The 26,895-nt window shown below is 44.6% G+C and overlaps 1 protein-coding gene across 3 annotated transcripts in view; it reads left to right on the forward strand.

Moving 5' to 3' along the window:
* AOAH (acyloxyacyl hydrolase) overlaps window positions 1-26,895 on the forward strand; it is a 183,060-nt gene that overhangs the window by 132,710 nt on the left and 23,455 nt on the right. For all 3 annotated transcript variants that reach the window (XM_013985718.2, XM_021079244.1, XM_021079245.1), the window contains 3 exons: window positions 11,810-11,846; window positions 12,870-12,944; window positions 21,390-21,562. In XM_013985718.2, the coding sequence (XP_013841172.1) occupies window positions 11,810-11,846; window positions 12,870-12,944; window positions 21,390-21,562 (285 nt within the window). The remainder of the gene's footprint in view (window positions 1-11,809; window positions 11,847-12,869; window positions 12,945-21,389; window positions 21,563-26,895) is intronic.

Here is a 26,895-nt window from a genome sequence, read left to right on the forward strand (position 1 = left end):
GTCACAGGGGTCAGTATTATCAATCCTCAGGTTCCAGCCTGGTCTGGGGGCTCCATGCTCCTGGTCTTCACACAGTTAGTTCCTTCCACCTGGTGGGGTTTTCTAAGCTGCAGAACAATTCAAGGATATGGCTCAGGATACTATTCATAGCCCTTGGGGAGGAACTAAAGGTCCTTGAGTTTGTTTTATGGCTAAACTATTATTATTTTGTCTTGCTTGACTGTTTTCCTTAGTTTCTGAGTTTTATCACTTTTCTGATCAAATTTGCTCTTTGGAATGCAGGGAAGGCCTAGGAGGCTAAACCCTTTTTCCAACAAGAGGTGGGGGACACAGGCAGGGGTCTGTCCCCAGGAAGGAAACAAGAGGGTCCTGCTTGGTTTCAAATGAAGCCCTTTGTTCCTGCCTCCGTGTTGCGTTTCCTCACTTGTAGCTGAATTATCTGCTTTAAGTCTGGTGTCCCGCTCTGACGATGAACACAAGCCATATGGGAGGAGTTCCCGTCGTGGCGCAGTGGTTAACGAATCCGACTAGGAACCATGAGGTTGTGGGTTCGATCCCTGCCCTTGCTCAGTGGGTTAACGATCCAGCGTTGCCGTGAGCTGTGGTGTAGGTCGCAGACGAGGCTGGGATCCCACGTTGCTGTGGCTCTGGTGTAGCCCAGCGGCTACAGCTCCAATTGGACCCCTAGCCTGGGAACCTCCATGTGCTGCAGGAGCAGCCTAAAAAAAAAAAAAAAAAAAAAAAGGCAAAAAGACAAAATAAATACATAAATAAGCCATATGGGAACCAAATTTGTACTCCCAGCCCTGAACTAAGCCTCTGCTGCACATAGTAGGGACTTGTCAACCCAACACACAGTTTTTTTGTTTTGGGGTTTTTTTTTTTAGCTAAATAACTCTCAGGAGTTACATTTAACCTTTGAAGAGAAGAAAAGTACACACAGTAATCTTTTGCCAGCCTAAATACCTCTGCGGTGGACAGAAACCATGAATGACAAGACTAGGCTTCATCTAAAATAAAGGGTAGAAGAAAAACAAATGTTAACATGATATTCAATATCAATATGTATTTTAAAGTAAATAAAAATTCATAAGGCATCTACTTCCAAAATAAACAAGTCTCATCTGCTTTAAGGGACAAGCAAATCCCAGCCCTGAATCTCCATGGCCACACAGCACCCTGATGGTTTTAGGGACTGCACTGAGGACCTCTTTATAGTTTCCAAATGGCACTTTACTAGCTTAGAATAGAATGTCTTTTGTCACTGGCAGCTTTCCTCTTTTTTTTTTTTTTTTTTTTGGCAAGTTTAGCAAAACCTTGGTGTAAACACCTGTTCGGAGTTGTGTTGTCTTCAGAAAGTCAAAAGCGCTGAAGAGCATATTTTCCTGGGGGAGGGGAGCCAATCTTCCATCCATTCAGTGAGAAGTCGCCCTTTTCTGGGCACCCCTATGCTCGCTCACTTACTGGGAGGGTGGGGAGCAAGGGACTAACGGCAAGTATGTAAGCATGAAACATGGAGAATTTTAACCTCTGTTAAAGTGCATGTGTTTGCAGCCTCAGCTACCCAACTCCACCCAAGTCCCCTTGCCACAAGCCACATTTGATCTTGAACTTCTTAACTTCTCCGCCCACTCTCCATCCCCCACACCCATAAAAAACGTTATCTTGCCACTCCCATTGTTAAACCATCTAGAGAATGGGAGAGAATCTAACAGACCAGGAGGAACTAGAAAAAACGGGGCAAAATTCAGGCCAGCATGTGAAATTCGAACTCAGAGCATCTACAAGAGAAAGTCTTAGGAAGGCCAAGTGGGTGGGGAGGAGAAGAGAACATTGGGCCGCAAAGGGGTGATGGAAGAGTTTCTAAGGTGGACGGAGGAGGAGGCCTCGAAGCAAAATCAGAGATGGGGGGGCGGGGTGGGGGAAGAAAGGGGGTTTCTACCTGATGGACAAACTGTGTCCATGACAAGTGTGACCCCAACTCAGGGTTCCCCTTCTCATGACTCTCAGACTGTTTCTCCTTCATATCACTGCTCTGGATGAATGATATGAGATCACCAGCAAAACCTCACCATATTCACACACCACGAGACAGTACAACTCTGTCTTGCTGCTCTCCAGTGAAAAATCAGGAGAGGCGAGCCCTGAATTCAAGAGATGGATCCTTCCTGCCTTCATTAACGGGCTGATGTTTTTGAGCACCAGTCGCTATAATACACAGGGAATAAAAAGACAAAATGCTGAGAGTTACCTGGTAGCCTAGTGCTTAAGAATCTGGCATTGTCACTGCTGTGGCTCGTCATTGCTGTGGCTCTGGTTCGATTCCTGGCCTGGGAACTTTTGCATGCCATGGTCATGGCCAAAAGAAAAAACGACTAGAAGTTCCCATCATGGCTCAGAAGAAATGAATCTGACTAGCATCCATGAGGACACAGATTGGATCCTTGGCCTCACTCAGTGGGTTAAGGATCCAGTGTTGCCATGAGCTCTGGTGTAGTTGCAGATGTGGCTCGGATCCCGAGTTGCTGTGGCTGCAGTGTAGGCTGGCAGCTACAGTTCCGATTTGACCCTTAGCCTGGGAACCTTCTTGTGCTGCAGGTGTGGCCCTAAAAAGACAAAAATTAAATTAAAAATAAAAATAAAATGATAGTGTGACCCATCTAAGTTAGGAATGTAAGGTTGAAAAAGAAGATAAGAAAGAAAGACAGACTGACTAAATGCTAGTGCAGGCCTGGACCATATTCAAGTCCTGACCTCTCACTGGCTGGTTCCATAACCTCTGAGAGTCCTTTGCCCATTCTGAGCCTCAGTTTCCCTAAAATAAAGAGCTTAAACCAGATAACCAACTTCTATTCAACCTCTGTGACTCTGAAATTCTAAATCAGAGTTTTAGACCAGAAATCCTCAGGCTCACTCTGTGTTTAAGTTGTTTGTTTTTTTAATACAGCTTGTTGCTGATATTTAAAAGGGAAGAGATTTTACGTAAAAATCCAATCTCCTATTTATCTCAGAAAATCAGCAGCTCTGGCAATACAGCCACACTCCTGCCTCACAACATTGGTTGGCACTGAATGGCAGCCCTCCCCTTCAGGTGGATTATGTGCCACGTGTTTGGCCATGGTTCCTGCTGTGCTCCCTTCACACATGGATTTAGCTACCTGGCCCCTGTGGCCATTTGAGAGTTCAAACCCCAACCCAAGTCTAAATGGTGGGCGGCTATTCAAGGGAAAGTAGAACTAGGACTTCCACGCACAACAGGTTAGAAGGTGCAGGAGTGAGGAATAGCTACTGAGAGTTGACCAGGCCCTAGGCATCCAGCAAAAGGAGAGAAGCTGCCTCTGGTAGGTGTGTTCTAACAAGAGTAGACATGAGGGGGAAGTCCATCCTGCTCTTAAACTTGGACTTGACCGAGAGGATTTTGGACTTCTCAGCAAACACAAGAATTGTCAAAGGAGCTTGCCCTGGGCACAGAGAAACCACTATTCAGACCTTACTCCAAGTCAGAAAGAACAGACTGATGTCCTTCCAGGCCCCAAGCCGCTCATCATGTTTCGCCAAGGAATACTGCCAAGGACCACTGCTCAGGGCACAGTTCTCCTGGGCATCAGTTAGCAGGATGCACAAATTCAGTTGGAGAGTTGTGTGAGGTCAAGATTTTCATCCTGGGGAGTTCCCTTCGTGGCTTAGTGGTTAACGAACCCAACTAGGATCCATAAGGATGTGGGTTCAATCCCTGGCTTTGCTCAGTGGGTTAAGGATCCAGCATTGCCTTGAGCTGTGATGTAGGTCGCAGACAAGGCTCGGATTCCACGTTGCTGTGGCTGTGAGGTAGGCCAGCAGCTGTAGCTCTGATTTGACCCCTAGCCTGGGAACCTCCATGTGTCGTAGGTGCAACCCTAAAAAGCCAAAAAAAAAAAAAAAAAAAAAAAAAGAAAGAAAAGATTTTCATCCTGTACCTCTCGAATCAGTGCACCAGGGCAAATTCAGAGGCAAATACCTTATGCTTTTTTATGTAATTGTCAATGGTAAGGGCTCCTAAGGTCCTAGGGGGTCTCCTTTCAATTGATCCCTTTTGCTTAGAGCTTGACACAAAGGATATCATAGGGAAAGCTCACTGCCGCTTGTGGTCTAAATGAACTTGCCGGTTTTTATCAGTTTCAAAGCATCTTGGGATGTGCCTTGTACCTCTGGTCTCCTCTTGTACTTCCCTTCCTCCTGCTCATCTTCCATTTGATTTTGCGCCACCACTCCCTCTGTTTCTTCTCCAATATTGCAAGAGAACCTAGAAACAGGAAGGTAAATAAGACAAAGTCCCTGCCTTCAAGGAGACCATAACTAAACAGAAAAGAGAGACAAAGAAGGAAATGATATGGTTCTTATGAAAAGGACACTAAGATAGGAGTTCCCATTGTTGCGCAGTGGTTAACGAATCCGACTAGGAACCATGAGGTTGCGAGTTCCATCCCTGGCCTTGCTCAGTGGGTTAAGGATCCGGCGTTGCCATGAGCTGTGGTGAAGGTTGCAGACGCGGCTCAGATCCCGCGTTGCTGTGGCTCTGGCGTAGGCAGGTGGCTACAGCTCTGATTCGACCCCTAGCCTGGGAACCTCCATATGCCGCAGGAGAGGCCCAGAAAATGGCAAAAAGACAAAAAAAAAAAAAAAAGGACACTAAAATAGAGGTAGCTTGAGGCCTCTGGAAGTGAGAGACACTTAACTCTGCCCGGAGAAGGAGAGGGAAATTTCAGAGAAGCTACGTTTCTGCAGAGAGCCTTGGGGCGGGGGGAATAGGAATCCAAAAAACTACAGGACCATGGTGGCTCAGTACATAGATGCTCCGAGGGCAAAAACATCTTTGGGGAAAAAGGAGAGAGAAGTCCACCATGGCTGAAGAAGACTTGTGAAACTGTGTCAAGTTTTGTGACTAGGAGATAGATTGGAGCCTCTCTGGAGAGGCTGTTGCATTCTTTTAAAAATATATGTTTGGGAGAATCATTTATCTAGTTTGTCACAGAAATTCGGAACCATACTTGTGAATTTGAAAGCATTTTTAGTAGTAGAAACACCATCCGAAACTGTCACAACAAACAATTATTAAGTGCCTACTATTTTGAGCTGAAGGTCATTGTATTAGTCAGAATATTTCTGCTTATTGCAAGGAGCATTTTTAGAGGAAAGAAGGAATTTAAATTTTCATGGCCGATTTTTTTTAACTGGATTATACAAATCGTGCTCTTCAAAATGCTTCCTAAATTTATAAGCAAAATCTGCATTATTTAAAATCCAATTAAAGTTAAATAGCATTATTAGATTTATTTTATGGCAGTGTATGACACCGCATTTCTCATGAACTCTCTATAAGGCATTCCGGTTTCTGGTTCTGGGTATAATGAAGTAAATGTACACCACTCTGTCTGTGCCACTGAATGCAGCTATAAAACCTGGACAGAATCTATAGAAAAGGTATTGGAGGATTCAGGAAAGTAAATTGCAGCAGGCCAATTGAAGACGCAAAGCAGAATTAGGAGCACAGCCAAACCAGCAGTGAGGTTAGCATTTTGTTGTCCCTCTGTTATCTCCCGACCTTGACTCAAGGCCACCCAGCCCCCAGAAGTGGTCTGTGACATAGAGAGATGGCATCAGAAGAAACCTAGTTCTCTCTCAAGACATGGGAAAGAGGTCTCTTGGCAGTAATAGGGCAGCACGGAGAACCTCGAAGTGCCTGGAGTTCTGAGGGGGTGGGTCTGCCTCTCCAATTAGAAGACCTGTGAGCCCAGGAGGGTGGAGCTTATTTTCTCACTCTGTCCTCTCATTGCCAGGGTCCTGCTGTGGGCTAATTTATGAGACGTGCACATGAGAGTTGGGGAATGAAAGTCAGAGCTTTAGGAGTTCCCATCATGGCTTAGTGGAAATGAATCTGACTAGCCGACTAGTATCCATGAGGACGCAGGTTCAATCCCTGGCCTTGCTCAGTGGGTTAAGGATCTAGTGTTGCCATGAGCTGTGGTGTAGGTCACATATACAGCTTGGATCCTGAATTACTGTGGCTATGGTGTAGGCCGACAGCCACAGCTCCGATCGACCCCTAGCCTGGGAACCTCCATATTCACAGGTGCGGCCCTAAAAAGACAAAAAAAAAAAAAAAGAAAGAAAGTTGGAGCTTTCGGACCAAAGTGGGGAGCTCAAAGAACCAGAAAGTGCCAAGGAGCCCGTGGAGAGGGAGGGGCTTAGGAAAGCAGCCCCATAAAGCTTGAATGAACTCTGGGGGTTACTCTTGAGCTATGTATACACAGATCTGATCCTTAATTGCATACCAGAGACTTCAAGAACTGGACTTAGACACAGACTAGTGCTCGGGTCCAAGAATGGCCACTCAGTAACACAGACATGAGACAAGTTAAAATGTTACTGTAGGAGTTCCTGTTGAGGCTCAGCGGAATGAACCCGGCTAGTGTCCATGAGGATGTGGGTTCCATCCCTGGCCCCGCTCAGTGGGTTAAGGATCTGGCATTGCCGTGAGCTGCGGTGTAGGTCACAGAAAAGGCTCAGATCCAGCATTGCTATGGCTGTGGTGTAGGCTGGCAGCTACAGCTGAGATTTGCCCCCTAGCCTGGGAACTTCCATATGCCACGAGTGCGGCTATAAAAAGACAAAAAATAAATATATATACTACTGTAAAGGCTTTGAAAGTGGAATTGATGTTGAAATAACAACCTCCCAGAAGGCTGGTTAGAACTTGCCACCCAAACCTAAATGGGTTGATTGCCTAATAAGACAAAAATACAAGACTCCGAGTCTTATAATATCAGAAATTCTTAGGATAAAATCCAAAATTACTTAGCATATAAGGAACCAGAAAAATCTCAGTTCACATGGGAAAAGAAAACTAACAGATGTCAGTGCCAAAATGATGCAGATTTTGAAACTATCTGACAGCAAATTTTATAGCAGTGATTGTAAAATGCACCTCGTATTCCTTTTTACAGGTTCTCATACGAGAACAAAATTATATAATTCACATATTCTCATGTAAGAATTGAATCTATTTCAGTCATTACTAATGTCTATTATTAGGTAGGTATCTGAGATAGCTTACTAGCTGAGCTGCTCGTTGGTATCTGTCAGAACTTGAGCAAGTCTCTTTCCCTCTCTGGGCCTCGTCTGTAAAGAGGGCTACTTGATCATGTGCCCTCAGAGGTCCCTACCCAGCTCTGATGCCCCAGGACTTTACACGTGATTCTAAGAAGGGCTCAGAGGCTGAGTTATAAAGCTAGTGATGCTGAAGCCTGGAGACCCCTCACTTGACTGGTGCCCAGATGGATTTATAAAATTTACTAGCTTGAGATATTTAACCACAATTGGTTCAGATTCTTATCCCTTTCCACTCTGGCTTCCCTTTATGTTGGGTCTCATTTTTGTGTTTTGTGTTCCAAATTATATAAGCTTCAGAACTCAAGCCCCAGCTATGCCCCATCCTGTTCAGAGAGTTATAACAGCATTGAACTAGAGGTTTGTTTCTGAGTCGTGGATAGAAAGCATCAGATATTTCATTGGGAATTTATTACCAAGTTCTTCTCTTAGGACTTCAAGAGAAGAAACACCAACTTTTCTTTCAGTGCTCAGCTTAACCTCACTTCTCCAGGGCCTCTCAGAATCCCTGACACTTGATGTTCATTACTTGTTTAATAACTGTAAGTTTCATAAGTACAGGGAACGTATCTTTTCTATTTCCTGATGTGTCCCCAGCATCTATTACGGCCTGACACATAGTAAGTATTCCATAAACATTGCTAAATGAAGGAACTAATTTATGAAATAATTAATCATAAAGTAATTAATTGATGACTTACGAAGATCTATTATATTTAAATATATCCCATCCCTTTGCATGAAGAAATGGAAACTGAGCACTTACTCCGGTCCAGGCACAACAAATTACAAGCTCATTTAGAAGACCAATAAGGGTGCCTTACCAGTTGATTCACATGTTCAGAATATGAAGCATTTGCTACTGCAGTCAACACTACTGCAGCAGTAGAAAGGTCATCTGAAATTTCCTTATGAAAGGACAACCAATGCGGAGATTATATGAAACTTCTTTTCTTGTCATGCACTGTGCCTGGAAAGGGACTGGATGAGCCAGAATTCAGACTTTTGTGGCCAGTAAGGACCCTGTTCCTTCCTTAACTGGGGACAGGTGGATTCTCCACTAGACCACCTTGATAAATATATTAAATATCCCCATTTCATAGTCAAGACGTTTCCATTTCTCTGCACTATCATTGTTCAGGAGACCAGGCATGGACCAGGTATGGACCTCCTAAGGGTAGTGCCAGTTATTCAAATGCCCACCTTGTTTTCCCACATCCCAGAGCCCAGGAGCTGCCATTCCTTCCTCCTCACATCTTCCAGTCCCCATGGTTTTACTAAGGATTTTCTGTAATGGTAGCAGCAGCAATGACCAAATCAGCAGCTGAGGAGGTATGTACATAGGAAGAGAAAGAAAAGAGAGATTGGAAAGGAGAGAGAAGCATGATGATGGGGCTGGCAGAAGGAGCACAGAACAGCAGGAAAGGGGGGCTAAAGTGAGAGAAAGTGACATGGGAATTACATAAACTAATTACATCATCTCATACAACTGAGATTTCCAAAAGGAAATGGAAATCCTGGAAAGTGCAATGACTTTGGGCCAGAGAAGATTCTGTGCTTCTATTATAAATATCCACCAGAATAAAAAAAATAAAATTGAGGTAAAGAAGAGGGGACACTTCCTCTCGCCTTGAGTGGATGATCGTGATTGCTCCTTTTAAATCCACCACAAGCCGTTGCCATTGGCCTGCCATCTTTGTCCTGAGCAGCAGAGGGATGTGGGGTGCAGACCCAGGGAGGTTTCCATTTCCATCTCCCCCAAGCTCCATGGGTGCTCTGCACCTCGCAGTCCCAATTGTACTCTGGATAGTGAGGAAAATTATTGGCCGGACATGGTCCTTTAGTTTTTTTTTCCCACTCATGGCCTGAGCTTTCATTAGTTTTCATTTCTCATTAAGAGAAAAATCAAAGAGTGAGAATTAAACACCTCTTGATGTATTATCTTACTGCAAACGGGAGGTTGAGTGTCCCGGGGCTGGCACTGAACGAAGGGCCCAGCCGATGAGATGAGTGAGCTTCCCTAGGCACCCAGCAGCGGCCCTCCTTCTTTTCTCTCTTGAGAACAAGAGGGAACAATTTCACACCTAGAAGTATTTTGAGTCTCTATGCTTAGGACTTGGCATTGTAAAATCTGGCACGTTCTCTGAGCAGAGGTAATAGGCTCAAATCACATTGAGTTTTCCAGGTTTGAACTTGCATTAAACCTTTCACCAGTACTCAGTTCTGTGTCTACCCCCACAGATGCTAGTCCTTAGCTCTAGAGACTGTGACCAACTCATCTGTGAATTCCTGCTTTATGGCAGGCATTTAACAAATGAATGGAGAGTGTGGATGCATGCATGCTAAGAATTGACTGCCCTTAATTTGTATGTCTGTGTGCATAGCAATACCGTGCCTCCCAGTGAAAAGGAAACACAGACAGCATGGTGTGTCCGCAAAAGAAAATTAAACATAGGATTGCCATATGGTAATTCAGTTACCTAAAACGATTTCAGTTACCTAAAAGAACTGAAAGTAGGGACCTAAACAGATACTTACACACCAGTGTTCATTGCAGCATGGTCACGATAGTCAAAATGTAGAAGCCATGCAGATGTCCATCAGTAGATGAATGGACAAACAAAATGTGGTATGTACATACAATGGAGTATTATGCAGCCTTTAAAAGTAAGGAAATTCTGAGAGTTCCCTTGGTGGCTCAGAGGTTAATGAACCCAACTAGGATCCATGAGGATGTGGATTCCATCCCTGGTTTTGCTCAGTGGATCTGGGATCCGGCATTGCAGATTACAGATGGGGCTCAGATCCTGTGCTGCTCTGTCTGTGGTGAGGCTGGCAGCTACAGCTCTGATTTGACCCCTAGCCTGGGAACTTCCATATGCTGCAAGTGTGGCCCCTAAAAAGCAAAAAAAAAAAAAAAAAAAAAAAAAGGAAGGAAATTCTGACATATGCTACTGATGGATGCAGTCTGAAAATATTATGCTAAGTGTAATAGGCCCGACCCAAAAGACAAATATGGTATGATTCCATCCAGAGTAGTTAATGTGTACTGACAGGAAATAGAATGGTGTTATCAGAAGCTGGGGGAGGCATTGATGAGGAATTGTTCTTTAATGGGTACAGGGCTTCAGTTGGGATGATGGAAAAATTCTGGAGAAGGATGAGTGATTGTTGCCCAACAGTGTGAACACACTTAATGCCATTAAACTGCACACTAAAAAGAGTGAAAAATAGGTTTATGTGTTGTATATTCTACCACAATAAAAAGAAAATAAAGCAATATTCATTTAATGTACTAACATTCCTGAATCAGCCAAGAGAACAACATCAGTGCTGCCATACAGTTTGCATCTAGTTGTACATGGAAAAAGACACAGTCCCTAGGTGGACACAGAGTTTCCAGGGAACATGGGCTGGCTTTCTCCTCATGGCTGTGCACTGCCTTTTCCCGAGTGGGTCTGCAGGAACACCCATGAGCCTTCCCCCCAAGCTTCCAAGGCCAGAAGTTACTTGGAGAATCTTTGTCCCTTGAGTTGTCCCACCCACCTGAGGGATTACTCATGAATTACCACAGACTGTCTTCCAAGGGACAAAGAAGCACTAAACCCATTTGGGTTTACTCTTTCTAGACTCCCAGTCTAAGGAAGCAATGTTCCACAGGGAGCCAGAGCTCAGTATTACAGGAAGGACTGAGTTTGAATTGCAGCTCTCCAAGTGATTAGTTATGTGGCTTTGGGCAGGTCACTTTAAGTGAGCTTCAGTCTTCTCATCTATAAAATGGATATACCGGAGTTCCTGCTGTGGTGCAATAGGATCCGTGGAGTCTTGGGAGCCCTGGGATGCAGGTTCTATCCAGCCCGGCACAGTGGGTTGAAGATCCAGCATTGCCGCAGCTGCGGCTTAAATCTTGACTGTGAATCAGATCTGATCTCTGGGAACTCCATATGCTGCAGGGCGACCAAAAGAGGAAAAATAAAATTAAATTTAGAAATGAAATAAAATAAAAATACTACTATACCTACCTCACACAGTGGTGCTAAGACCTAAATAAACTAATAAGTGCTTTAGAGAGTGTCTATAATAAAATGAGTGTTCAGTAAATACAATTTTCATATGAGAGATGCATTACACACTGTAAGAGGGGTAGCGGAAGGATGGTCCTGCATGTCATTGCAGGAGCTGAAATACATCAGCTCTAGCATCTGAATCTTGCGTCTGGCCAGCCAGCCAGGAGGGGGTCAGGAGTGAGCAGGAAGACCAGCACGCAATTGAATGGGGCTTTCTAAGGAGATGGGCAGTTTTCAAATAATACTTTTTACTGGCCTCTCATCCCTCAACTCATTCCTTCATCTTTGGATAGTTTCTGTCTTTGCCAATAGAAAAGTATCTATTTACTAGAAAGCGAACCCATTCATGCTTAGGAAATGTCTTGAAACATGTGAATCGAAAATCTTGGAATCGTGTTAATCAATGCCAAGTAAACAGGAAACCCATTAAGGAGAGTTCCAGGATGAAGTCATTCCCATCGGCATGATGGTTGGAGGACCTGTGATTGTACAGCGGTGCTTCCTCCATGATTGCTGTCAATCAATCAAGCTCTTATACTGAGAGTGCTGAATTGAACTGACTGACTCTAATTATTTTCTTCATTTTATTTATTCAGGTGCATCTTCCCAAAACCTGGAGAGCTTTATAGAAAGGTAAGAGGAAAAAGGAAAGATATAATAAATTGTTTTTAAATTATGTTTCTATTTTGAAAAATGAAGAAAAACTCTCTGTAATTAACCAGTGACCACTTGTACTGGGCATCTGTAGCTTGTTGGTCACTGTCTAAACACTGGGAAGTTATCACTTCTTGGGCCAGTGAGCATAGGAAGTGATTAATTTGCATATGTCCTTTAAAAGGTATCATAAAATTTTGGAGTTCCTGTTGTAGCGCAGTGGTTAACGAATCCAACTAGGAACCATTAGGTTGCGGGTTCGATCCCTGGCCTTGCTCAGTGGGTTAAGGATCCGGTGATGCCGTGAGCTGTGGTGTAGGTCGCAGACGCGGCTCGGATCCCACGTTGCTGTGGCTGTGGTGCAGGCCGGCAGCTACAGCTCCGTTTAGACCCCTAGCCTGGGAACCTCCATATGCCATGGGAGCAGCCCTAGAAAAGGCAAAAGACCAAAAAAAAAAAAAAAAAAAAAAAAAGTATCATAAAAATGGACACAACATGGGCAAAACTTAGGTCTGGCCAGAGTATCTGAAAAAGACAAAAAAGTTTGTTTCTTATTCCTGCTTTATGAACGAGAAAATTTTGCACTCAAAATCCAGAAGCAAGGCTCTGGGTGCCCAGAGTAGAAACCTTGGGAAACCCTCGCTCTTTCAAAGGTGACTGCAGTTCCACAGCTGTCAAATCCGGACATAAGTAACTCAGGTAACTCACCTGTGTTTATTGATGACAAATGCTGTGAAAGATGCTATGAAGATGGTAGCACATCCCCCTGCTGGAGACTTCAGTCTGCTCTTTTTAAATCTGTGCATATATATGCTCTTTTCCTAATGGAGAAGTGGGTTAAAGATGATAGAGAAGAGGGGAAATGGGAATGGTGATCCTGAATGGAAAGAAAAATAGCAAAAATTTACCAAAAGAATGGTCAAAGATGCTCTCACAGGTCAGTTAGTTACAAAGCTAGACTTCCAAAGGTTTGCCATTCTAATTCCATCTATGGCTTCTCAGTTTGTCTAGGAACCAGCTGCTGGACCATCCAGCCATCGTCATATATGCCATGATTGGAAATGATGTTTGCAACGGGTGAGTTACTGCGAAAGGTTTTGAAAATTCTTTGACTCTGAATTTCCCCCTTGTCTCCACTCGACTCCACGCCATTACAGTAGCTGCTGAATTGTATTTCCCTATCTTAGTAAGTCCTAGACACATGTGAACTCAACAGAACCAAGCTGCAAAGCTGAAAGACCCTTTTTTAAATATCAGACCCATTAATCCCTTGCTCTGATTCACAGCAAATGGGTGTGTCATGATCAGCTCTGAGCTGTATCATAAGAAATATGCTGCCTCCAGCCCAAGTTCCAGGGTTGAGAATCATGACTTTTTCAATGAAACCAGGCAAAGTCATGGCTACCCCATAAGAATAGCTTCTTCACTCACATTCTGATTTTCTTCCTTGTGAGGTAGATAGAGCACAGACTTAAAGCTTTGCAAAGAAACTGTACCTAATTTGCAGCCAATTCTACTTCTGCTCATGGCCAAGGTAAGAAAGGAGTTTTGCTAAACTGCTAACATCAGTGGTGATTTCAAAATGTTGAGTGCCTTCATCCCCCACAACATTTTGGAAAGTTTCTCAAAGTCTCTGTGTATCCTTAAGAATATGTCACACATGAGGATGCCATCTGTCCTATGATCATGGCCAAAAAGAAAAAAAAAAAAAAAAAGGTGAGATCAGCTCTAAGATCAGCTCTAAAACAATTTCCCAGTAACTACCTACCCACTATTTTAGAAAACAGAAAAGCAAAGCCAAGACAGGTGATGTGGCTTTCCCAATGAATTGATTGATGGGAGAGCTGGACACCAACTCTGAAGGTTCTAGAGGTAGCCTCTGTGCTCACTGGTCACCTTCTGCTTTCCTGTACTTCGCTCACCAAGCTTTCTAAGCCTGTGCTATGAGCACAGTTCTATACTATGAAAGAGTATTTGTACTCATGGCTACCTCTCTGAGAGCCCCAGAACCCTTATGGTGAAGGAGGCGTAGACGTCATCAGTGACATGGCTTCAGGGCAGGAGATACCACAGTGTGATCCAGAGATGGGGAACCACCTCTGGGACCTCCTAGGCTGCTTTACCCTACATGCTGGGGACCCAAGTCCCCACAGGTGGCTCAGTGATGATCTCCAGTAGAGAGCAAACACCCCCAAACCTCCCATGAGCCAAGAGCCACAACACTCCCTATGTCATCTCATGGCCAGAGCAGCCCTCAGAAGCAAGTGCCACTGTCCCATTTTACAAATGAGCTTCTGTGAGGTTAGTTAAAGGACTGACTTCTACTGCTACTGAGCAGAAATTTGAGCACCAAACCAGGTTCTCTGCCTAAATTCTGTGTTCTTTCTACAGTCCACACTTAGCTTATTTGCTTTCTTTTATGCAGTCACTTTAAAAAGTATGCATTGATGCCTATGATGTGCCAAGCTCTGTGTCCTGCTCTGGGATACAGTGTCAAAGAGGCCACCATCCCTGACCTCAGGGAGGTTATGGAAGGAGAAGCAATGAACTTCGGCCCCCATCCCCATTACTAAACAGAACAAACCTATGGTCGGATCGGCTAGTGCCCCTCCAACTTCTGGCTCCTGTACAACCAGAGGGGACAGAGAACAAGCTGGTTATACTGGGTGACGAACACCTGCAGAAAGAGGCTTTGATTCTAAAAGCCAAAATCCCTGAAACTGCACTTTTTTAGCAGAAGCTGCACACCCAGAGGCCCTTCCAGCCCAGTCCTGCTCTTCCTTTTCCAAGGAGCCAAAGGACAGGCAGACATCAGCCAGAGACCTGGGCCAGCCTCTCTCCACGCTGGGGATCTGGGCAGAGAAACAGCAAGCATTTGGGTGAAAGAATGGAGTTGGCAGTGCGGGATGTCCCCGCGGTGCCCACTCTGCAACGTCCTGTGGAGGGGTTAGAAAAATAAAGACAGATGGTAACTGTACCTCCCCATCTGCCAGAACGTCAAGGTGGAGTAGATTCCCCCAAATGAGCAGAGTGATTGCATAAAAAAGCTCAAGCCAGCAACGAATTGCATAATAAGTCCGTCCTGGAAAGACTTTGAGGATATTTGCTTGACTCTTTTCTTTTCTTTTTTTAACGATGATGCTAGCTAGCTCTTACCGAAGTGATACAGCTGCGTGCTTCTTTCTCAATTCTCTAAACTCATGTAGTCGGTAAATGCTTGTTACATGAATGAAGGTCATGACTGGAAGATAGCTTTTAGCATCATGAATGCAACAAGAAAGGTAACATAGTCTAAGGATGACAGCTTTCTCATTGTACCTCTACTCACCTGGACCTAAGCGAACCCAGCTTCCTTGGGCTTCTCCTGTTACTGCCTTCAAAAGCTGTAGAGTGTGCATGATACAGAAGGAGAAAACTCCCTGGAAGTAGGGCAAGCCTGAGTGAGTTACAGCAGCAGAGGCTTGGGTAGTAAAGGCAGCAATGAGAAATGGGAAGGACTTCAAGAGCCTCAGGTCATAAAGGACAGTGACAGCCCTTCCCCAATATCCCAACATGACATCCTGGAAAAGAATATTGTAATCACTGGTAACATGATAAAAAAAAAAAATAGACAAGCATCTAACACTAGCCACAGAAATGGTGGACATGGTTGCATTTTTTTTAGAGTGGACCTAGAAAGTATAAACATTTTTTCATCTATAGAGAGCACTAGGTTTTCCGTGTCGCCAGCTCCCAAGTATTTCTCTGCTATGCTGATGGATCAGATGTTGCCCAGGACGGCTGATCAGCAGTGGGTTAAGAGGAAGCAACCAAGGGGCTGGTAGCTGACAGCCCCCAAGGAGCCTGGACTGCCAGGAAGGAGTCCATTCTATCCAGTCCAGGGCAGAAAACCAGCAGAGAAGGGAATGGACAGAACTCCTGCTGCCCAGAGGAATTCTCTCTCCCACCACCTGGCCAGAGGTGTGGTGGCCAAGGGAATGACAAGGAGTTTCTCAACCAGCCAGCATGTTCCAGGCTGTACCGTCTTTTAGGGGACCCAGGATCTCTATGCATCGGGTTATGTGGGCCCAGTGAGTCCCCACCCCATCCCTAGTCTATGTCAAGACACTTCCTCAAGGAAGTTGGGCGGGAGGTGAGTGATGTGCTTACGACTGGCAGGCCTGAAGGCAAGGGCTACCTGTGTCTCCTGGATGTTTCATAAGCAGGAAAGCTAGCTTGGAGTGGAATCTGAGCCCTTGGTCACACCAAGTCCATGCACTTCCGCTCTGCTTCTGGGCAGCGTTTTCTGCAGAGGCCTTTGCCTTCTTCCTTGCAACAGGGTGCACCTGCCATCAGCCAGCTGAAGTCTGGCTGGAACACCTGCCAGGGTAGTGAAATGATTGTGGCTGGCCTGGCACCCAGCTCCCAAGGCTTATTTTGCATGATCAGGCACAATTCATTAGGATGAGGATGGACGCTGAGCCATCCCAAAGGCAAGGCTCTTCATCCGTTCCAAGGCCACCCAGGTGTCCCTGACATGTGAGAGCGTGGTGGTGGGCACCAGCTTTTCTTTCATTACTTTCTTGGCATGAGCATCTTGTCTCTCAGCCTGGTTTTTGTTTTTCTCCTCTGTAAGCCCAGCACCCCCAGCCCCTCAGCTCTCCATTGGAATGACTGGCCTGAGCTCCCCAGTGTCTGAAGAGGGATGCAAGGCCTGAGGTGGGCAGACAAACTTGGGATGGCCAAGCAGACCTGATTCCAGAGCACTTGGAAAAGAGGGTTAGACAACCTCAACTCAGCACATTCAGCCTCTGACAGCAAGGAAGACCTAGGAGGTGTTTCCCAAACCACTGGGACTCTTTGGTTCCAAACTACGAGCACTCAGTCCTCAGAAATCACCAGAGGAGGAGTTCCCGCTATGACTAATGATCTGGCTTGTCTCTGTGGCATTGCTGGTTCAATCTCTAGCCCTGCACAGTGGGTTAAAGGACCCAGCATTGCCGTAGCTACGACATAGTTTGCAGCTGCAACTTTGATTTGATCCCTGCCCCAGGAACTTCCATATGCCATGGGCGTGGCCAAAAAAGTAAAAAAAAAAAAAAAAAAAAAAATCACCCGAAGAGAAAAAGTACACAGATCAAAACGGCATTGAGAACTTTTCAGGGCCGGAATCAGAGGGATCTTCTGTGGCATCCAGAAGAGGGGACCCACTGCACCTGTCACTCAGACCCTTTTTCCCTCACCTGAACTAAGAAGTGGTTTCTTTTGCCATGCACACTGCAGGATTTATCTGGCAGTGCACATGTGCAAGTTATCCAGCTGTACCTGATGGAGCACAGATGGCTGGAGGATGTTCCAGCAGAAACACCAAGGCCTCCATTCTGATTTCACTTAGCAGCTAGCCTTTTTGGTTATGCTTGCTTAATTTGTGAGGTGCCCTTTCATAAATGCAAATTAGCTGAAATTCTTTGTTTATCATCAGGGTTGTGTCTGTAACAGCAACAGAAAAATCATTAAATAGGGAGTTTGGGAGACTTTGCACCATCTTAACTCATCCTGCCTTTAGGTGGTTGAAGAGCCTTAGCTCAGCATAACGGCTTTGTGCCAAAGTGCTGTTGTATCAGCAGGAAAGAAAATAAACAAACCTGAAATGCCAAGGCAAAAGTTGATAGGCATGCATTCGCTTTACCAATGACAGAAGTCTGGATATAGACAAAGCTTGCTTTATTTCTCCCCTGTGGTCACACTCTAAACCCACGATGAAGATGAAACCTGGTTACTCTGGATGGGTTCTCCTGGCCTGAACAAACCCACAAGGCAACCTGAAACCCCTCCACAAACTGGGGTCCTTCTGGTGCTTCTGTGCATCTGCAAATCAAACCAAGCCTTGGCGACCTTTTGCCCCTGGTGGGTAGGCAACCTTTTCTCAAATCCTTCTGAGTGCATTTTTATGCAGGTGGTGAAGCTTTTTATTCATAAAGTTGTATAATTATTCCCAAAGTAAGGAACTATTCTACATGCCAAGGTTTTGTGAAATGGGACCTCCTTTTCTCTTTCTTCCTATCTCTTTCTCTATCAGAAAGTCCAAGGAACTCATTACCTAGTGTAGGAGCACATACACCAAACACAACAAGTGCCCAAACATCAGACTCCCTCTGCCTTTTCCTTGGTGTGGGGACATGTTTCTTGTCACAGAGTGGCCCATGGGACTCTCACACCCATGGCCAGCCTGTCACTCTGGATAGCAACAATGTGAAAACTGATTTTATTTGACTAAGTGAAATAGATGGAAGGGAAATGACATTAAATTACAGTGTTTTCTGCTGCTCCTGTTAAATTGAGCTTTCTTCCTCATTTTAGAAAGAATAAAAATGGTGTGAGAACCTCTTTCATTTTGTTACTCTGATTACAAAATAGCAGCTGTTGTGAAAAAAGTTCAAATAATACAGGGTGTAGGAAGTGAAAGTTTCCCCAAAGTCACTCCCTAACAACCCCCACCACTCTGCTCCAAGCTAACCAATAGTGACACTTTCCTGTATTTGCATCCATATTTTTTCTATGCAAATTCTCATTTACAGGCTGGTTAATATTCACTGAAGTTGAAATAACGTTATACTTACTGTTCCGTAATTTGTTCTTTTCAGTCAACAATACTTTTTAGCAGTCTTTTCCATACCATTGCATACAGATTACTTTATTCTTTAAAAAATTGTTCTGTTGAAGAGAAATTCACATGATGTAAAATTAACCATTTTAGAGTGAACAATTCAGTAGTATTTAGTACACTCAGAATGTTGTACAAGCATCACCTATATCTAGTTATCTAGTTATTTCATTCCTTATAATGGCTGTATAGAGTTTTATTGCATGGATGTGCTATAATTTGTGTAGCCAGGATTTTTACCTTTTTCCAGTTTTACTTCAGTCCCAGAAATGTTGCATATGTGTATGTACTTTTTTGCACATGCGTGGAAATGTTATGGTAGGACAACTTCCCAAAAAAGAAATGTCAAGGTCAAAAGTTAGGACAACTTCAAATTTTGACACATTTTGAAAAACTCCTTGCAAACTAAGAACACCAATATGCATTTAAGAGCAGCTCCGGAGTTCCCGTCGTGGCGCAGTGGTTAACGAATCCAACTGGGAACCATGAGGATGTGGGTTCGATCCCTGCCCTTGCTCAGTGGGTTAACAATCCGGCGTTGCCGTGAGCTGTGGTGTAGGTTGCAGATGCGGCTCGGATCCTGCGTTGCTGTGGCTCCAGCGTAGGCTGGCAGCTACAGCTCTGATTTGACCCCTAGCCTGGGAACCTCCATATGCCGCAGGAGCGGCCCAAAGAAATAGCAAAAAAGACAAAAAAATAAAAAATAATAATAATAAAAAAAATAAGAGCAGATCCCTTAAAAGTGACAGTAGTGGATACACCTGAGGGGCCTTTTCCCCTTTTACCGTGTCTCTCATGCCTCAGGTCCAGCTTGTGAGAAATGAACTCCTTTTTCTGGCTTGGAATCTCTATTAAGTTTCCTGGGACTGCGGTGACAAAATACCGCAAACTAGGAGACCTGAAACAGCAGAAATGTATTCTCTCACAGTGCTGGAGGCTGTAAGTCCAAAATCAAGGTGTTGGCAGGGCCATGCTCCCTCTGAAGTGTCTAGGGAAAAATCCTTCCCTGTCTCTTCATCCTTCCTGGGGAATCCTGAGGATTCCTTGGCTTGTGGCAGCACAATTCCAACCTCCACTTCCAGCTTCACTTCTTCCCTGGGTGTCTCTCTTCATTGTATTTAAGGCCCACCCTAATCCAGTATGACCTCATCTTAACTGAATACATCTACAGAGACCCTGTTTCCAAATAAGATCACATTTTTTTTTCTTTCACAGCCGCATCTGCAGCATATGGAGGTTCCCAGGCTAGAAGTCCAGTGGGAGCTACAGCTCCGACTTATGCCATAATCACGCAATGACAGATCTGAGCCACATCGGCGACCTGTGCCACAGCTTGTGGGAACGCCAGATCCTTAACCCACTGAGCAAGGCCAGGGATCGAACCCAAATCCTCATGGATGCTATGACGGATTCTTAACCTGCTGAGCCATACTGGGAACTCCGTAAGATCACATTCTGAGGGATGTTCTTCACTCTCCTACAGGATCATTAGGTGAATCTGGAATTTTAAGAACTTAAAAATAGAAAACAACTACAGCATGATTCCATTTAGATTAACAACAGGCAATTTAAAACCTAAAGAGTAGATTAAAATCTCAGAGAATTCTATATTCTACTCTCAGGTTAATGCAGGTTAGTATCTTAATTCAAAATGTGATGTTTTCTTGAAGGCTTGTACAAAAGTCAACTGTGCAAAAAATGAACAATAGTAGATTTATGTATTAAATCCAAAAAATATTCTAGGATCCCTATTTATACCTTGCCTTTTAAACACAACTGGAAAGAGAGAAAGAGAAAGGGAGGAAGGAAGGAAGGAAGGAAGGAAGCAAGCAGAGGAAGGCAAGAAAGAAGAAAGGAAGGGAAATGTAAAAGGAATTTTCAAGGTTGTATTTCTAGTATTTTGTACATTCCTTACTTTGGTTCTTTTCCAAACCAAATGAAATTAAGTCAGCCAGACCAAATTCAATGATATCTAATTGAAGTTAAAGATTTGCTGCTTTAAATTCATCTGTGACTTACATCTTTGTCTTAAATTCTCTGACTTCAAGATTGCCTTCTTATAACTACTTTCAGCACTGTCTTTTCCTGTTTTCACTAACTTGTATGGAACAAGAAAATTAAAATATAATTTAAAATTTCTAATATCCTTTATAAAGCACAAGCACTACTATATAGAGAAAAGACAGTGATGTAAATTGGAATTGCCTGTTGACAATTTTGCAAGATAGTATCGCAAGGGTATAGCCTGGAAGAGCAGTCTATCAGGAAATCATAAAGTTCATATTCAGTGTAGAAAGGAAAGATGTAGTGGGGACACATAAAATCATTTCATTTCTCAGTGAAATTCTATTTCCCTGACTCTGATACAGGTGAAAAATTTTAAATACCAAGTTGCAGATCTCAAGGTGGTGTCAAATAAATAATAAGCAATGCCAGACTCCTTTGATTCCATTAACTGTGTGTAACAGTGAGGACAGATGAAGTTATGCTGCAGGAACAAACAGCCCCTAAATTCCTAGTACCATAAGTAATAAATATTTATTAACACTACATTGTGCCTGAGCTCTGTTCCAGGACTCATATTGGTGAAGCACCTGTTTTCTAGTATATAAAAAAAAAGATCACCCACACCCATGGCAAAGAGAAAGGGCATCCTAGATAGAAGCTCTCATATAACCAAGCATGACGTGTCATTTCTGTTCACAGTCCACAGGTCAGACCAGTCAGTGGCCCACCCAACCTCAAGGGAGTCAGAAAACCAAAAACATTTTGCAAATAACACCAATAACCACTACATCGTGTGTGTGTGGAGGGGGGGGTGTTATATTTGCATGCATTTATTCTTATAATCTACTGAGATATTTTTCTTTTGCCAACAGGAAAACTAACCCAGTCCCAGCAATGACCACTCCTGAGAAACTCTTCTCCAAGGTCATGCAGACTCTGCAGTATCTAGATTCCCACCTACCAAATGGCAGCCATGTTATCTTATTCGGCTTACCAGATGGAACCTTTCTCTGGGATAATTTGCACAACAGATATCATCCTCTCGGTATCAGTTTGAAGATGCTTTTACTCTTTAACAATGTCATTGTATTTATAGTTCAAATATATGTAGTTCAAACGATATAGCAATACACTTAAAATGCCACCAGTGCTGATTGAAGGGAAGAGCACTCAGGTACAGGATCTAAAGGTCTGTCTTCAGAGGTAGCCCGAACCAGATCCAGAGTCAGAAGGGCAGATGTCGTTAGTAAAGAATTAGGACAAATTGAAAGGTAAGAGTTTAAATCAGGAAACTCCTTCACTGAAGGTGAAATCTAGAATGAGCCAGTGAAGCCCAAACAAGAGACAGAAAGGAGACAGATAAGAATCAAAGGCAAGCATTTCTCCAAACCTCAGTGGCGAGTGCCCCCTGGTGGCCAGGATTCTGTGCACCCTGGTGACCAGTTAGAATTCTGTAGTACATTGTCTTCCAAAGGGCTTGCTCCCTGCTTCTGTACTGTCTTGGAGTCCTTGACTCTAAAATGCTTTAAAGTTCTAAGAAATTTATTTTTTTTTTAGAATGTGTGTGTATATGATCTATCTAAACCATTCTCTCCTTTTGTTCTCTGAAATTCCACGATTAGAGATTCAAGCCTTTGCCATAGTTATTGCCTAGTCCCTGCATTTATTTTTTTTATTTTTATTATAGTTGATTTACAATTTTCTGTCAATTTCAGCAGAGTGACCCAGTTATATATACATTCTTTTTTTCACACCATCCTCCATCATGTTCCATAACAGGTGACTAGATATAGTTCCCTGCACTATACAGCAGGATCTTATTGCTTATCCACTCCAAATGCAATAGTTCGCAGAGTTCCAGGAATTTCTAATAGCATCTCTAGCATTCCAGATGCTTTACAAACATTGTGAAAGCAGTAGTAATTCACCCTAGGAAGGGGCGCCATGCTGATCCTTGACAATTCTGTGAGATAAATGTTTCCATTAGTTCTAGTTTATAGATGAAAAAAACTAAGGCTCAGAGAGGTTGGGTAGCTTGTCAAATGTTGCACAGCTTATTGTATATGTAATCCGTGTGTAGCAGGGCTCTCTCTCTCTCTCTGTGTGTTTCAGGGAAGAATGTCCTTTCAAAAAATATTTATTATATGCCAGGTGCTGTTCTAGGTACTGTGTAACCGTCAGTGAATGTAATAGATGAAAATCTCTGGGAGTTGCCGTTGTGATGCAGCAGAAACGAATCCGACTAGGGTTTGATCCCTGGCCTTGCTCAGTAGGTTAAGGATCCGCCGTTGCCATGGTCTGTGGTGTAGGTTGCATCTGTGGCTCAGGTCCTGCATTGCTGTGGCTGTGGTGTAGACCATCAGCTGTAGCTCTGATTTGACCCCTAGCCTGGGAACCTCCATATGCCCCAGATGCGGCCCTAAAAAGCCAAAAAAAAAAAAAAAAAAGGAAGAAGGAAAAGAAAGAAAAGAAAATCTCTGCTAACATAGGGTTATATTCCAGTGGGAGAAAGACTCCAAAAGTCAGAGAATAGTAAGTGTTCCTAGAAAAAATTAAGCAGAGAAGAGGGATGGGCAGTGCCCACCTCGGGCCTCTCTGATGAGCATCTACAAGAAGAGGCCTGGGTACCACGCCCTCAGCCCCATATAGACAGCATCTGTGCTGGTCTTTCGTGGAGAGGGGCTGCCCCTCCCCTGGTGCTGCTATAGCCGCCTCCTTCGACCAACCCAAGCTCTCATGTGCTGGAGGTCCAAGCAGTTTCTTATGAGTCAGGTGAGCAATTCAGAGCAGGAGAACGAGAACCTGAAACTCCTTCCTCAGGGTCCTCCTTAGGGTGTGGGAGCAGAGAACGTCCCTGTGTCTTTTCCATCCCACCGTGTTGCCCTCCTACAATCCTGTTTAAGCTGATCTCTCAACCGCCTCCAGCAGGAAGTTGCACCCCTTGCCACAGGAGAAAGGAGCAGGAGCCCTTTACCAGCTCTCAAAGGGCTCTGGTCCCTTCACTGGGGGCCCTCACAGGAGGAGGGGGGGTGATGGTAGATACCCACGTTCCAGGCTCCCCACCAATGAGAGACGAGTCTTTCCCCTTCAGTTATGAGGTGTGCACAGATGTTATTACTCCAAGAAAACGCTGTCCAGCCGCTCATGAGGCAGGCACACTCCTCCCGTCCACACAGCTTGGACCACGCCCTTCAGAAATTATAACGTGATCACACAGAGGAGAACTTGACTCCGTTCTGGGCTGCCTTGGACACATGAAGGACAACATGTGGACTGAGAATGTGTCTTTGAGCCAATGGAGGATGAACATTTTAGGTCATCTAAACATCTGTTTTCATGTTCCCAAATTTCCCTCGGGCTAAGAAATGCTGGGGGAGGGGATGTTGCAGGCAGGAGGCAGGGGAGATCTGCCCCTAATTTACTCTATCCCACCCGTAGAGACTTTACTTTGGGTTTTCCGACTTCAAATCCTTTTCCCTTTCCTTGAAATGCAGTTAGATGGTCTCCCTAAATATTCTCAGATATGCCAGGCAGTTCACTTGACTCAACCATAGTATGAAAAAAATGATTCCATGCAGAGTAGAAGAGAGCAAGGGAAGGGGGTGGGGGGAAGCGATTGTTTGAGGGACTTGCCAATCTCTTTGATGGCTTCTCATCCGTGGACAGCCCCCCTGCACCCATCATCATATCACTCCTGGAGAGAGGGTGCTACCAGCATCCAGGGCTAACATCCAGGGATGTCCCTAAGCATCCTGCTATGCACAGGACAGCCCCTACAAGCCAGGGTGTAAAAAGCACCAAGATTGAGAAGCCCTTCGCTAGGCATTGCCTTACCCTTCAGTGGCCTTCCTCTAGCCGCTCGTCTAGACCAGTGCTTCACAGCACAAAAGCAAAAGGTGGAACAATTTTTTCTACATAGACAAACTTAGTTTGGGGGGGAGGGGGAGGATCCAATTAGGGAGAAAGTTGAAACCACCTAAAATGTGTTGAATGTTTCTAAGTTGTTATTCATAGCCTAAATTATCCCTGCTGCCTGGTTGCCATGGAAAATAAATTACAAATTCCTCAATGAGGCATCAGGGTCCTTCCTAGACAGACTGAGGAGGTGGGTGGGATTTACCCAGCATCCTCATTCCTCCTCTGGCAGCTCCTAACTCACATAAGATGAGAAATCTGAACAAGGGGCCCTGCCCTCACCCTGTCTCCATTCCCCTCCTGCTCTCTATCCCATCTTTGGATCTCTATTCCCAGCAGACAGGAACCAGCCATGAAGCAGGTTAATTCTGGGCCAAGCGCAAGGCTTGGTTGCTCTGCCGTGGTTACGGTGGATCTCATCTTAATTAAAAGCCAAACGCTGGAGTCTGAGTCCTGGGACACTGTGCTAAGGGTTGTATAAGCAAAGATAGGAGGCCTTTGAGCCAAGAAGTATGACAGTGATAATCTGGAGACTGGACTTTAGCCACCCCTTAAGGATTAAGAAGGAGGCCAGGGCAGAGTTCCCATTGTAGCTCAGCAGTAATGAACCCAACCAGTATGCATGAGGACGTGGGTTCCATCCCTGGCCTCACTCGGTTGGGGATCCGGTATTGCCATGAGCTGTGGTGTAGATTGCAGACGTGGCTCAGATCCCAGGTTGCTGTGGCTGTGGTGTAGGCTGGCAGCTGCAGCTCCCATTTGACCCCAAGCTGAGAACTTCCATATGCCACGAGTGTGGCCCTAAAAGAAAAAAAAGGAGACCAGGGAACAAAAGGGGGGAGAAGCCCCAAGTCCGTGATGTCTCAGTAGGACAGGTGGAAATTCAGCCCAGGCTTTCAGCAAAGGAAAGGTTAAAGGCTACAGTATCAGACCAGCAGGTAACAGAGGCCCAGAACAAGAACGGGTGTGTAGCCAGCTCCTGCCAGGGGGGAAGGAGTGAGGAATCCTTCCTAACATCATTCCTCTTAGCCATTGGCTGTGACAGCCTTGCCATCTCTACCAGTAATTAAAATCCCTGGTGAGAATGTTTTGTTGTTTTGAGAAGTTGCTGGAAAATAAGTCTCACACAGTAGGATTCTACTCTCATAGATTTTTTGAGAAAGGTGGTATCTGACCAGGGGCGGGTCCTCTCAGGCACAGCCTGAGGATGGCAGTCTTTCTGTTAATATGTCCGAGATACCTGTTATGCGCTTGGGGAATAATGATGATACTTGGGTGAATTCCTTGCCCTCTAAGGAGAGAGAAAAGACAGCTCCATGGGGGGAAAGAGTACATAGATCCTGACAAGCCACAGGCATCCCAGGCGCTTTCCAAAGGGTTCGATTACTCTCAAGAAACTGGGATTGCCGGCTACAAGTTAAATCTGCGAGTCGGCCGTCCTCGAAGGGCCTCGACTGCAAACCAACAGCAATAACATCATTTTGCCCCAATTACTCTTCAGCTTGAAACCTAAAGTATTTTAAAATACCTGTGTTATGGTTTCATTTTATTACCAGCTTCCTCCTTGTCTAAAGTAACGTGGTTTGACCAAGGACTAATACACTCAGATTGTATTTCGTAAAGACGTGGCTGATCTTTGTTGGTACTAGGCTTTTGTGGTAGCTAAAATTTTAATCATAGCCCCAGCATTACGTAAATGCCAAAGATTGTGCCCTAAAGAACTTAACACAGGACTGAGGCATGAGCTGCTACCATAGAAGCTGGAGGAGAACATACCCCTTGATCTTCAGAGGAAGCGTATGGCAGCCACTGGCCAACCCATGGGCTCCCAATCATTACACGTGCTCATGCACACACACACACACACACACACAAACACACACAGGGAATTCCCTTCGTGGCACAGCGGAAACGAATCCGACTAGTATCCATGAGGATGCAAGTTTGATCCCCAGCCTTGATCAGTGGGTTGGGGATCCGGCATTGCCGTGAGCTGTGGTGTAGATCACAGACATGGCTCAGATCCTAGGTTGCTGTGGCTGTGGCGTAGGCCGGCAGCTGCCGCTCTGATTTGAGCCCTGGCCTGGGAACCTCCATATGTCATGGATGCATCCCTAAAAAGCAAAAATAAAATAAACACAAACACACGCACACTGATCATTCCTGGGCCACCTTGAGACAGTCCTTCTGCCCATCCTGGGCATTCATGACCTTTTCTTCCTCACCAGACTCACTTTTTGACCAAGGAGTCACAAACACCACCTATGCAACATGTAGGTAGGATCAGTTTTTATACCAGGGCTCCTTACAATGCAAAAATACTGTTAAAGTAACAGGGATACAGGGTAATATATAAAAAAGAAAAAGTGATTGACTGACAGTTCCAATCAATGGAGAAAAGCCCAAGAACTGTTTTTCCCCTTCCCTGTCTTTCAACTGTAAGCCCATCACAGACACTCCCAG

This window comes from Sus scrofa, chromosome 18 (assembly GCF_000003025.6).
Source record: "Sus scrofa isolate TJ Tabasco breed Duroc chromosome 18, Sscrofa11.1, whole genome shotgun sequence".
Classification (NCBI taxonomy): Eukaryota; Metazoa; Chordata; class Mammalia; order Artiodactyla; family Suidae; genus Sus; species Sus scrofa.